The sequence below is a fragment of the Pelophylax lessonae genome (genome assembly GCF_965119305.1).
Source record: "Pelophylax lessonae genome assembly, chromosome: 8".
Taxonomy (NCBI): Eukaryota; Metazoa; Chordata; class Amphibia; order Anura; family Ranidae; genus Pelophylax; species Pelophylax lessonae.
Window position 1 is genome coordinate 22550085 of NC_138775.1, and position 14608 is coordinate 22564692.

The following is a 14608-nucleotide window of genomic DNA, read 5'->3' on the forward strand; positions in this document are numbered from 1 at the left end:
TTGCTGCTAGGCGAAAGTGATAACCATCACACCACTCTGGTAGTCAGCTAAATGCCGTATGATTGAGCAGAGGTGCTTTACAAGTTCCTCCAGTGAATAGATAGAAACTGGTTACAACTATGTAGTCACTGGAAAGGCGTGATTAGTGCGGTATGCAGCTGGGAGAAGCTGTTGTAAAAACACAGAGGGACTTACAGTTTGTTGAACAGCGGTACACTCGGGGTAAACGATTCCAAGTACCTTCAGCTGTATCAATGGCTGGTGCCTCTCCAATAGGCACAGTGACCTGTGACCGGTCTCCTCTGTTTTAGTTCTCCTTGCTGACTCCACATGTACACAGGCAGTGTTCCGCTCAAGATCCCAGGTTAAGGGTTCCTATGTCCCCTGGTTCCATTATCCCTCTACAACATTGAAGTGTGATTCATGGGCCATGGGTGGTGCATCCTTCGGTTGACATGTTTCGCCCGCCCACAATTTTGGCAAGCTTCTTCAGAACTTCTGCAAGGAGAACTGAAACAGAGGAGACCGGCGTCAGGCCACTGTGCATGTTGGAGAGGCATCGTCTATTGATACAGCTGAAGGTACTTGGAATATTTTGGGAGGAGTGTACCGCTGTTCAATGAACAACAGCTTCTCCCAGCCCCATACTGCACTAATCATGGACATGGTTGTAATCAGTTTCTATCTATTCACTGGAGGAATTGGTCCAGCATCTCCGCTCATACGGCCTGGGGAAAAAAAATACAAATACTGTAGCTGCTGACTTTTAATATAAGGACACCAATGCCTTGTTTCCACTGAGCGGTAGGGTTCGGTTCGGTACGGTACGGTATGCAATTTTTGCCGCTTCCATTGTCAAAATACCCTACCACTTTTTTGGGACCCTTTCGTTGGGGTACCAAGCACAATTGTACCCTACCAACAGGGTGGAGCTACACTCTGCAGAATGTTGATTGGTTGATTGGCCTATCACTGTGCCTATCAAGTGACAAGGATCACTACTTTCCGGCTACACCACGCCCAGGGGAGGACTGGGCCATGGGGCAGGGGGGCAATTGCCTCCTGGGCCGCTCTGATGCCCCATAAAAAGGCTGCACCACTTCTGCTACAGACATGCCTAAAGGATTCCTGGTGAAGAGAAGTATAAAGCCCCTGCCGCTAACCTATTGAGTGATAGTTAAAGACAAGGACAGAGCACCATACCCCTCCACCTGCCCCAGCATGGATGGTGTAAACTATGTCTAAGCAGAGACCGGTTTAATGCCCCGCTGGAGACTCTCCTCAACCGGCCAGCCAAAACCAAGCTGTCCCATCTCCCCTCAACTGCCTCCTGCTGGCCAGGTTGGGAACCCAGATGCAGCTGGTAAGTAGAGAGTAAGGAGCGGAGCTTCAGCCTGGAATGAGGGTCAGGAGGAGGACAGGAAGAGGGAGAGTGGGAGGGGGGCCGAGTCGCTGCACCATGGGCCTCTGGTTTGTATTTGCCCCCTGGGCTTAGTGTTGCCAGTCTGCCCCTGACCACGCCTCTCATGTAAGGGTACTGTTGGCGGTGGAAACGCAAGCCTGATCAAAGGTGTATCATTCTGAACCGTACCGCTCAGTGGAAACGAGACATTACCTGTCGAGGGAGCCTGCAATGTTGGCACCCCAAGCTGATCCGTTCATTGGCTCTCGGTGCAGGCGGCAGCATTACTAGTAAGGGAATCTGGCAGTGAAGCCTTCAGGCTTCACAGCCAGTTTCCTACTACTCATGCGCTTTCTGAATGGTCCTGTCATCTCCTGGGACACACACAGGTCCCAGAAGTCAGCAAGGGGGAAGGAGGAGGGCTCGATGTAATTGCAGAAATTACGTACCTGGCTGCAGCGACATAGGACAGAAGCCCAGGAAAAAGAAGCAAAAAAGGTACCAAAAAGACAAAAAAAAAAAAAAAATATATATATATATATATATATATATAGTTTATGGTTAAACTGAATTCTGGTTGGATACCATGACCTTATCACTTCTCTGTGGTGACTGTCTTTGTATATTCCTTGTCACTTTAGATCCAGTCAGAGACCTCAAGCGCTGAGAATCGTCTAAACGAGGCTATGGATCGAGTGAACGATCTGGATAAACAAATCGATGCCCTTAAAGTGAAGCGGGCAGGGAATAGCTTGGCAGCTACTCGTGCAGAGGAGACAGCTAACGGGGCACTCGATAAAGCCAACGAGGCGAAGAAGGTGAGATGTGCATTGGGCCTATGGGAGTACGCCGTAGATCCATCATTTTGAATTTGCTAGACTTCTTGTCAACTATCTACATTTCAAAGGGTCACCCCCTACAAAATGAATATTCAAGTATAGACAAGGACTTGTGTGCTCCGATCTTGGGGACTCTAATGTTGAGCGCTTCTGCCCGTAGTTCCTGACAGTGTCCCTGTCTACCTTGAAGCTTAACCCCTTTGTGTCTAGGGGTAAACAAATCTAAATGCATAAGCACAATTTTGCAACTTTGACACGTGCTAGTAAAACCATACATATCATCACAGCTACTTTGTGCATCCAGGTGGATTATACTGCGTTCTTTTTTCAGAACAAATATTATTATTATTATTATACAGGATTTAAATAGCGCCAACAGTTTGCGCAGCACTTTACAACATGAGGGAAGACAATACAGTTACAATACAATTCAATACAGGAGAAATTAGAGGGCCCTGCTAGTTAGAGCTTAGGGCTTTCATTTGGAAGTAAATGGTTACGGATATCACCTGATTTTTTTTTTATATTACGATCAAAGGAAAACTGGCCCAATATAGTAAAAAAAAAAAAAAAAAAACTTTTTTTTTTTAATTTAGCTGTATATTGCTTGTTACTACCATAACCCACCACCAAAGAACAACTCAAAATAAAAAAAGGCAATAGTACCACCTATGTGTATGTCAGTTGTTTGTTCCCATAGTACCTACCTAAAACACACTGACACTGATGCTAATTAAAAAAAAGTAATGCCCAAAATAAACTGACCCTGACATTTGACTCAAACACTAACCCTGACACTGACCTAGATCAAACCTCGATCTAGGTATTTTTTCTTTATTTGTTTTACAAGCACTTATTTTTTCCTCTCTGCAAGGAAAGAGAAAGATACATTCGTATCTTTCCTCTTTATTCACAGAAAGAGAAAATTCTGGGGTGGGCTTCACAGTCACTGATCAGTGTGATAGCCAATCAGAGGCTACCACATCAATCAGGTGACCTGGAATCGGGAAATCCCGATCGTTAGTACAGAGCCCAGGGATCTCGGGTGAGACCCCAGTCTCTGAGCTGGGAGCGCACTGTGCGGAGCCCACCTAAGCACCAAAGGAGATACGCATATATGTGTCCCCGCCTACAAAAAGCCCACTTCCATGAGGCCGCATATATGTGTTATGTTGGCGTAAAGGGGTTAAAGTGTCTGTAAATCTCAGACATGAAATCTGAACAAAGCATATCCCTCTATGGTGTGTACGTGTCTCAATCCAGAGCACGAAGTGGCATTTCTGTCTACTTCTTTGTTTTTCTGCTATCAGCATAAATCACTTCTGAAAAATTTTCCCCTGTCACAAAGGTGACAAGGGAGGGTCCTCCAGCTGATTGACAGCCTCAGCTATTTTCCTGTGTGCTGTGTGAAAATGGGGAGGGGGGTGTCCCTTCTTTCCAATCAGCTGTCAGAACTCTCCTCACTGAGCTCTGCAGTGTGTAACTTCAGCTATCTGACCCCTTTTTCTAAGCTCTCAGGTAAGTTTTATAATTCAGCACTTTGAACAGAGGAAGAGAAAAGAATATTGTAGTTAAACAGGTACAACTTATGTAGGAGGATTTGTTTAATCTCTGTCTATCACCTGAGACCAGTCACTTAGCTGGGTATATGGAAGGGTTTATGACCACTTTAAGGTGTTCCCATAGGTGTGCGCAGGGGGTGTAAAATATGGAAGGGGCCAAAGAAAAGCCTCTAAAGAACGGCTGCATAAAGGGATGCTCAGACCAACTTTGTATAAATAATCAAAAATTCTTTATTAAGGATCAAAGTGACACATTGTCTAAAAATTAACCCCGTCATAGGGGAACAGTGTACAAAACATGAGAGGATACAGAAAATAAACTGACCACACACAAGACATAAAGCGTGCGTCACGCACGCGAAACGCGTTGACGTCACACGCCGGCAACACACTACCCGGAAGAGCCACCGCTGCGTTCCAGCCTCCGTCTAGAGCGTTGTTCGCCTGCAATTTTCAGAACACGCCATCCCCTCGTGGCATGTCGGAGCGGAACATTTAATGTCTGGGCCGTTACTTCAAAATTACCCCAAGGAATTATGCAGATGTCCCTTCATTCAAGACTTCCAGTGCATGGTGAGCATAAGCATTTATAATAAATGGGATAGAGAAAAGGCCGTGACCACCAAGCTGACCCAGCCATACAGTGGATATATGCCAATTAACTCACGGCCGTCACCTGGCCAATGGCACAATTGACCAGTATGGGATACAGCTTATGTTTGGTGTGAGCCCGCGCAGTCTTCCCCATATACTGCGTCTCTCCCTTGCTCCTGCACCCCTACTCACCATTACAGCAAGAGACTCTCTGCTATAGGCAGGGGCGTAACTACAGGGGTTGCAGGGGTTGCAATCGCTACCGGGCCCCATGCTCCAGGGGGCCCGGTAGCAAACCAGTGGGTTTACTTCCAGGATCGCAAAGGTCACACTTGCGACCGGACCCTGGCATTGCCACTGTGGGGAGGCCCTAAGATTGCAGGAAGGGGGCCCACAAGATTGCAGGAAGGGGGCCCACTGCAGAACTTGTGAAAGAATCCTACTGCGGGACCATAATAAAAGGCCATGCAACGAGTGTAAAGAGCCCCAGGATTAGTGTGAAGAGCCCTGGGCTTGAAGTTAAGGGCCCTGGCCAGGGGTCTGGGGGGCCCTTCATGGTTTCTTGCATCAGGGCCCTGAAGGTTCTAGTTACGCCTCTGGCTATAGGGGTTCTAAGTTGGCCCGATTATGCAAACCAAACGTTATTTGAGGATTTGAACTTCATCTTTTTCAAGATACTAGCCATCATCCATGTCAAGGACTGGCTCTATTTACATTAATCGGTGTGCAGACATTCCTCTAGATGCCTCCCTCTTTTCATGGTGAAATTGTGTTGATAATTTAGAGCCTATATGCCTCTCAATGACATTAGAAGTGTATGGGTTTAGATCTGCTTTGCATGGCAACAGTTCACAGCATATTTTGAATTTTAGGGTTGACAAAATTAGAGTTTAAAGTTTGAAGTTCTCAACCTTTTGAACCATTGGTGCAGCTATATTGGTTATATATTATACCAGGTATTTTACATCATTGTGGCATGCCGACCAGCAAACCGATGAGATAGCAGCATTCAAACATTCCCGGTTGGAATGTATGCAGCTTACTCCGGTTATTGCTGGTCTGATCTTCCAGTGTATGTGTGAGGCCGGCCGTGTATGTGTGAATTCTTTTTTGGTTTTATGTCTTGTGTGTGGTCAGTTTATTTTCTGTATCCTCTCATGTTTTGTACACTGTTCCCCTATGACGGGGTTAATTTTTAGACAATGTGTCACTTTGATCCTTAATAAAGAATTTTTGATTATTTATACAAAGTTGGTCTGAGCATCCCTTTATGCAGCCGTTCTTTAGAGGCTTTTCTTTGGCCCCTTCCATATTTTATTCCCCAGTTACATTAGGCTGCGGTGGCTCCCCACTTATCATTTGAGACCCTCTTGGACTACCATTGGGTCTACTGACGGGTCTGTGCCCAGGCTACTTAGGACACAGCAGTCTCCATTTTTGGGTGCTCCTCTTATGTGCGCAGGGGGTGGCCTGGGCACACCCTAATCACCCAGTGCAGTGCAGATTCCCCCTATTGTCCAGGGCCCACTGCCCTACTGACACGATCCATGTTTTTATAAATTATTAAATGTTTGTTCTCCTTTATTTATAACAGTGTGTGTGTCGGTTTGTGTGTATATATATATATATATGTGTATATATTGTCAGAATTAATAATTAATAATAATTAATAATATCTCGCTGTGCCTACATTATGTTAGAATGTTGATACTGCTCTGACTATAACAGTATCTATTTATGGTTAATAATAAGCAAAGATCTGTGTGAAAGGAGAATCTCAACTTATTCCATAAATCTATATTTAGCGAATTCTTTTTATTGAATAATTTCTTTTTAAAAGCATATACCAATCTTAGTGAAAACAGTCTACAGTATGGAATATATAAAAAAGTTTTATTCACGAGACATGTAATCACGATAATATATGTACATGTGTGTATATGTATATATATATATATGTATGTGTATATATATATATATATTATATATATATATGTGTGTGTGTGTGTATATATATATATAGATATATATATATATATATATATACACACACACACACACACGTTTGAGCTTTGGGGTGCACACCCTAATGCAATAAGCTGCGCACACCTATGGGTGTTCCTGCTATGTTGAGACGTTTCCACTCTTTCTGTTGCATTTAAAATTGTTGTCCTTGATTATTTACACAGCCTTTGTATTCTTTTAGGTGCTGGACGGACAGCTTGGAGATAAATATAAAATGGTTCGGAACTTTGCTGAACACAAAGCCAAAAACATAAAGGATGCCAAGAATAAGGCAGACCAGCTAAGGGAGGAAGCAAAGCAGCTTCTGGGCAATGCTCAAGACAAGCTGAAGAAGCTTCAAGGTATATTCCATCAACATAGTTCACCTGCTTCTGTTAGAGAGACAGTTGATCTCTTTTACCACTTCCTGGGTGCACCTGAAGCAGCCATTACATATTTAGTCTGCAGCGCCTCCTAGTAGAAATTGGTGCTGTACCCCATTAAATTCTCTACAACAGTGGTCTCCAAACTGTGGCCTTGGGGGCCGGCTGCGGCCCTATGCTTGTCTTTGTACGGCCCTTTGGGCACTATTCATCCCACTGATGTGATCGACTATTCTGTCAACTGATACCAACAATGGGGCATCATTTCTCCCAATGATACCAACGATGGGGCACTTCTCCTCCCCTAATACCAAACATGGTGATGTTTACTCCTTTTGATGCCAGGAAAATTTCCATTCCCATTGGCCATATCATAGACATTAACCACTTGCCTACCAGGCACTTTCACCCCCTTCCTGCCCAGGCCAATTTTCAGCTTTTAGCGCTGTCACATTTTGAATGACAATTACTCAGTCATGCAACGCTGTACCCATATTCAATTTTTACCATTTTCTTTACACAACTAGAGCTTTCTTTTGGTGGTATTTATTCACAACTGTTTTTTTTTGCTAAATAATCGAAAAAAGCCAGAAAATTTGAAAAAAAAAAAGAAACATTTTCATGGTTTGTTAAACATTTTTGAAAAGAGGTAATTTGTCTCCTTCATTGATGTAAGCTGCTAAGGCTGCACTGATGGGCACTAATAAGGTGGCACTTATGGGCACTGATAGGTGGTACTGGTGGGCACTGATCAAGAGGCACTGATGAGGTTGCACTGAAGGGCACTGATAGGCAGCACTGAAGGGCACTGGGAGGCAGCACTGATAAGTGGCAATGATGGGCACTGATAGGCAGCACTGATGGCCACTGATAGGCAGCACTGATGGGCACTGATAGGCAGCACTGATAGGCACTTGCAGATGGCACTGATAGGTGACATTGATGGGCACTGGTAGGTAGCACTGATAGGTGACACTGATGATGGGGCACTGATTGCCAGCACTGAAAGGCACTGATAGGTGGCACTGGTGGGCACTGATGAACAGTACTGATGGGCACTGGTAGGTGCCACTGTTGGGCACTGATGAGGCTGCACTGAAGGGCACTGATAGGCAGCACTGAAGGGCACTGGGAGGCAGCACTGATAAGTGGCACTGATGGGCACTTATAGGCAGAACTGATGGGCACTGATAGGCACTTGCAGATGGCACTGATAGGTGACACTGATGGGCACTGGTAGGTAGCACTGATGATGAGGCACTGATTGCCAGCACTGATAGGCACTGATAGGTGGCACTGGTGGGCACTGATGAGCAGTACTGATGGGCACTGGTAGGTGCCACTGGTGGACACTGGGTAGCAGCACTGGTGGGAAAATGTTGGGACTGATCTCCCTTTTACAGCCGGTTATCGGGTTTATTTTTTTCTCCTCACGCCTACAGCACGAGGAAACAAAGAAAAGCTGATAAACGGCTTCTGTTTACATCATGTGATCAGCTGTTATTGGCTGACAGCTGATCATGTGGTAAAGAGCCATGATTGGCATTTTACCGTGATCTATGATCAGCCAAGACCCAAGGAGCACGTCCATGGCATTTTAAGCCTGCGCTGTAGCCGTCTTCGGCTATAGAGCGGCCATGAAGTGGTTATTATGGAGATCTCACAATCAGTATTCCAACTCATCCCAAAGGTGTTCAGTAGGGTTGATCTCAAGTACTGATGTTGGAAGAGAAGACCTGGCTCACAATCAATGTTTCAATTCATCCCAAAAGTGTTTAGTAGGACTGAGGTCAGGGCTCTGTGCAGGCTACTGGAGTTCTTCCACACAAACTCATCAAACCATGTCTTTATGGAGCTGCCATGCTGGAACAGAAAAGGGCTTAACCCCTAAATCAAGCCACAAGGTTGGAACCTCACAATTGTCTAAAATGTCACAAACTTTATAATGTAGCCTTAAAGCGGAGTTCCGGGCACAAAATCGATATTTTTTTTTTGTGCCCCTCCGCTAGTTAGACATCACCTGAAAAGGAATTGGATAGTTAGGTTTTTTTTTTTTTGCTTACTCACCTTGTAATTGAAGATTGTAAATACTCACCTCAGAGTACTTCCTCCCTCAGCGCCGCGGCTCACCCGTCACTTCCTGTCTCGCGATGATTCCTGGGAGCTGAACGTCCCAGGAATCAATGAGACGGCACCGGCCCCGCTCCTCACTTCCGGGCGACGCCGCATTCCCCTGCTAAACAGCTTCTGGGCATGCCCAGAAGCTGTGGAGGAATGCAGCGCTGCACCGGAAGTGACGAGAGGGGCTGGTGCAGGCGCATTCTGGGACAAGAAGACGCGGAAGAAGACACAGAAGAGGACCGCGCCGGCTTCAGCTGCCCACAAGAGAGATGGAAACGCTGTGGAAGAAATTTTATAAGTAAGTATTTCTTCTAAAAGGTAAGTGCGAACCGGGACAGATCAGAGGCTATCCATTGTGGAATGTACTAGCCCTGACTGTCCCGGGGGTATGTTTATTGAAAAATGACTTCTGTGCCCGGAACTCCGCTTTAACAGTAATTTTTCAATGAAACACTTGAACTCAGTGATTTGGAATAGTGTCCACATATTTGTGGCCAAACAGATAGCCGAAAAAACTTTTGGCCATCTGGCGTACTTACAGCTGCCTCCTAAACCAACCTGTCATGGCCAAATTCGGGGTCATTCGGATTGGCAAATCAAGGGCACTTCCCAATAGTGCCAACCCTTGCCTGCCTCTTCCTTCCAACTTCAAAATCCTATTGACCAGAGAAACTGCTCAAGATAATGATGGGCCAAAGGGTTTATGTGTTGAAGGGCATTGCCCAAGGTTCAAGACTAGCATCTAAGCTTTAGGATTAAGCATGATTGCTAGGTCTAGTGTTGTTATTGTCTTGGTAAATCTGGGAAAATTACGTTTGTTGAAAAAAAGCACTAATCATCTCCTAACTTTGATTCTACTTGCAGATTTGGAAACGGCCTATGAGAAAAATGAAGTTATTCTGCAAGATAAAGCAAAGCAGCTGGAAGGCCTTGAAGAGAAAATGAAGGATATCCTTAACGCCATCAACCAACAAATCCAGATTTATAACACGTGCCAGTAAAGAAGTATCACTGGAAATGGTCGGGCCAAATTGACTCCTCGTTTTATTTTATGTAAGGCTCTGAACCAAGCCATGTGAACCAGCCAAAGACCTTATCCCTAAGTGCCATATTACAGTATTAGTGTAATGAACATGCTTTAATAAACACAATTTAATACAATCTTGATGACTGTTCCTTTAATTCAGTGGTTGCCAACCTTTCCGACCCCATAGACCACTAAGCTCACAATTTTGAATTGAGCAATAACATAAATGGTAAATGCCTTATACACACAATGCTCTGGCTCTCAGCCCACCTCCCCCTGGATCACAATGCTACCTTATACACACAATGCTCGGGCTCTCTGGCCCCCTCCCCCTGGATCACACTGCTGCCTTATACACACAATGCTCAGGCTCTCTTCCCCCCTCCCCCTGGATCACAATGCTACCTTATACACACAATGCTCGGGCTCTCTGGCCCCCTCCCCCTGGATCACACTGCTGCCTTATACACACAATGCTCCAGCTCTCTGCCCCCCTCCCCCTGGATCACACTGCTGCCTTATACACACAATGCTCCGGCTCTCAGCTCCCCTCCCCCTGGATCACACTGCTGCCTTATACACACAATGCTCTGGCTCTCAGCTCCCCTCCCCCTGGATCACACTGCTGCCTTATACACACAATGCCCCGGCTCTCTGCCCCCCTCCCCCCTGGATCACACTGCTGCCTTATACACACAATGCTCCAGCTCTCTGCCCCCCTCCCCCTGGATCACACTGCTGCCTTATACACACAATGCTCCGGCTCTCAGCTCCCCTCCCCCTGGATCACACTGCTGCCTTATACACACAATGCTCTGGCTCTCAGCTCCCCTCCCCCTGGATCACACTGCTGCCTTATACTCACAATGCTCTGGCTCTCGGCCCCCCTCCCCCTGGATCACACTGCTGCCTTATACACACAATGCTCTGGCTCTCTGCCCACCTCCCCCTGGATCACACTGCTGCCTTATACACACAATGCTCTGGCTCTCTGCCCCCCCTCCCCCTGGATCACACTGCTGCCTTATACACACAATGCTCTGGCTCTCTGCCCCCCTCCCCCTGGATCACACTGCTGCCTTATACACACAATGCTCCGGCTCTCAGCCCACCTCCCCCTGAATCACAATGCTACCTTATACACACAATGCTCGGGCTCTCTGGCCCCCTCCCCCTGGATCACACTGCTGCCTTATACACACAATGCTCTGGCTCTCTGCCCCCTTCCCCCTGGATCACACTATTGCCTTATACACACAATGCTCGGGCTCTCTGACCCCCTTCCCCTGGATCACAATGCTACCTTATACACAAAATTCTCCGGCTCTCTGACCCCCTACCCCTGGATCATACTGCTGCCTTATACATGCAATTGTCCGGCTCTGCTTCCCTTCCCCTGGATCACAATGCTGCCTCATACACACAATGCACTAAGTCTAGAGGGAGAGGAATACCTTTGCAGTGGGCCCCCTGCACTTAGTCCAAGGAGAGCAGAATACCCTTGCAGGGGGCCTCCTGCACTAAGTCTAGGGGGAATGGAATACCCTTGCAGGGGCCCCCCTGCACTAAGTCTAGGGGGAGAGGAATACCCTTGCAGTGGGCCCCCTGCACTAAGTCTACGTGGAGATGAATACCCTTGCAGTGGGCCCCCTGCACTAAGTCTACGTGGAGATGAATACCCTTACAGTGGGCCCCCTGCACCAAGTCTAGCGGGAGAGGAATACCCTTGCAGTGGGCCCCCTGCACAAAGTCTAGGGAGGAGAGGAATACCCTTGCAGTGAGCCCCCTGCACTAAGTCTAGGGGGAGAGGAATACCCTTACAGTGGGCCCCCTGCACCAAGTCTAGGGGGAGAGGAATACCCTTACAGTGGGCCCCCTGCACCAAGTCTGGCGGGAGAGGAATACCCTTGCAGTGGGCCCCCTGCACCAAGTCTAGGGGGAGAGGAATACCCTTACAGTGGGCCCCCTGCACCAAGTCTGGCGGGAGAGGAATACCCTTGCAGTGGGCCCCCTGCACCAAGTCTAGGGGGAGAGGAATACCCTTACAGTGGGCCCCCTGCACCAAGTCTGGCGGGAGAGGAATACCCTTGCAGTGAGCCCCCTGCACTAAGTCTAGGGGGAGAGGAATACCCTTGCAAGGGGCCCCCTGCACCAAGTCTAGGGGGAGAGGAATACCCTTACAGTGGGCCCCCTGCACCAAGTCTAGGGGGAGAGGAATACCCTTGCAGTGGGCCCCCTGCACTAAGTCTAGGGGGAGAGGAATACCCTTGCAGAGGGACAGCTGCACCAAGTCTAGGGGGAAAGGAATAACCTTGCAGGGGGCCCCTGGCACTAAGTCTAGGGGAAGAGGAATAATGTGTAATACTTACCTTATTCCTCATTTCTGCAGGCTTCCACTACACTGTTTAACCGGTCGCCCGTATCCTCTTCTCTGGCCAGCAGTCACACTCTGATATCATCACGCTTAGCTCTCCCCCTTCATCATGGTTAAAAAACATATCATGTAGGCACCTGGATTGGCCTTTCCATTCCACACACCTACATGATCTGCTTTTTTTAGCCATGATGGAGGAGTGTTGAGCCCCCGAAATGCGTAAGCGGTTTCAAAATAAAATCTTTCAAAGGACTATGCAAGCTGGGGTGGTGCTCCAGTCCTTTCAAAACTTTAGTAATCGCCTCTGGGGGTCCAGCAGAACTCCAAAGGTTCTAGTGAGCAGCCTCTAGGACTGCAAACCACCCAATCACGTTATATTACATCTCCATAAGGTTCAGCGCTCCTACATCACAAAGATTACATTATGTCTAAGGGGTAGAGGAACAGGTTATATTACCTACTATATCCCCCCGTTTAGGCCCGTTCTGGTGCTGCCCGTATCTCCCCAAAGCCTCCATCTGTGGGCAGTCCCTTGGTGTCCTTGTGTACAATGCAGAGCCATTAACCCTGCACTGTAGGTGGAGGGGCAAGTGCGACCATGGCTGGGAGCTCCTTAGAGAGAAGGCAATGTGCAACTGGTCACCCTGCTGGAGGGAGACATAAAGTAAGTGTCACTCCTTATCCCTGCACTCCTAGAAATACTTAGCATTTAACCCTTGCAGAATGTGAGGGGGGGTATTTTTTATATTGTGCCTTTAAAGTGGTTGTAAAGACAGAAGGTTTTTTACCTGATCTCAATCTTGATCCAGTGACATGCAGAGAGGTGAGACTGCAGATATTGGTTCTCACTGCTGTCAATCAGAGCCAGTAACGGGGAGTGGGAGGGTCTTTGCGACATACAGAGCATGGCTCAGGAGCAAGCATGCATAAGTGCCTCCAGAGCAAGCAGCACGGGGCGGGAGGAGGAGCCAGGAGCACCGGCGGGAACACCAGAAAAGTTTCCCCCACGGGCACTAAGGCTGAGAACCGAGCAATCAAACACCACTGATCGTTAGGATCTCAGGACTCCCTGAGCAGAGAGCTGGAGACTAATAGTCACTGGAGCGCTGGGCTGTGGAAGGGGTGGGAGCGGCGGGTTCAGGCTCGAGCTGGGTGCAGGTCCAGGCATGTGGGCGGATCCTGACTATGTGGTCGCAATCTTTCCAGAGCCTGGACTGGCACGGTGACGTCAGCCAACAGTGGGCTTCAGCATGCTGTCTGCTGAAAACGGGTCACAGGAGTGCAGAATGAAGTGAACTCCTTTGATCCACAGGAGTACAGCCAAACAAGCTTTGGTGTACTTCCCCTTAAGTAACGACAATGTTATAGATGAAAAACTGATGTGCACTGATTGGCACTATTGATTGGCAGAACTGATGTGCACTGATTGGCAGCACTGGTGGGAACTGATGAGCACTGATTGGCAGCACTGGTGGGCACTGATTGGCAGCACTGGTGAGCAATGATTGGCATCACTGATGTGCACTGATTGGCAGCACTGGTGGGAACTGATGAGCACTGATTGGCAGCACTGGTGAGCAATGATTGGCATCACCGGTGGGCACTGATTGGCAGCACTGGTGATCACCGATTGGCAGCACTGATTGGCAGCACTGGTGATCACCGATTGGCAGCACTGGTGGGCACTGATTGGCAGCACTGATTGTGATTGGATACTGCTGATTATATGGTAAAGGCAGGGGCTGACTGGCAAATTTCAGCCCAGGGGGCAAGTACAATCCAGAGGCCCATGGTGCAGCGACTCGGCCCCCCTCCCCTCTTCCCAGCCTCCTCCTGACCCCCATTCCAGGCTGAAACTCCTCTCCAGGTACTCTCTATTCACCGGCCAAATCCAGGTTCCTGACCTGACCAGCAGGGGGCGGTATGGGGGAGCAGGGACAACTCGGTCGGGGCTATCTAGGGGCTAGGGGAGGAGATTCTCCAGTGGGGCATGCAACCGGCCTCTGCTCAGGCACAGTTTACACCAGGGGTCTTCGAACTACGGCTCTCCAGTTGTTCAGGAACTACAATTCCCATCATGCATAGTCATGTCTGAGAATGTCAGAGTTTACAATGCCTCATGGGACATGTAGTTCTGCAACAGCCGGAGGGCTGTAGTTTGAGGACCCCTGGTTTACACCATCCATGCTGTGGGGAGAGGCCTGCGCTCTGTCCTTGTCTTCATCCCACACTCAGTAGGTCAGCGGCAGAGACTTTTAACTTCTCTTCACCTGGAATCCTTTAGGCATGTCTGACAGAAGAG

At 47.9% G+C, this 14608-nt stretch overlaps 1 protein-coding gene and 1 long non-coding RNA gene across 6 annotated transcripts in view; one reads left to right on the plus strand and one right to left on the minus strand.

Moving 5' to 3' along the window:
- The window catches only part of LOC309561437 (laminin subunit beta-2-like), a 166666-nt gene extending 156620 nt beyond the window's left edge, over positions 1–10046 (plus strand). For all 5 annotated transcript variants that reach the window (XM_082265342.1, XM_082265341.1, XM_082265340.1 and 2 more), the window contains 3 exons: positions 2044–2220; positions 6604–6763; positions 9770–10046. In XM_082265342.1, the coding sequence (XP_082121468.1) occupies positions 2044–2220; positions 6604–6763; positions 9770–9906 (474 nt within the window). In that variant the 3' untranslated portion in view covers positions 9907–10046. The remainder of the gene's footprint in view (positions 1–2043; positions 2221–6603; positions 6764–9769) is intronic.
- LOC309561462 overlaps positions 1–14608 on the minus strand; it is a 266849-nt gene that overhangs the window by 209569 nt on the left and 42672 nt on the right. The window lies entirely within an intron of this gene.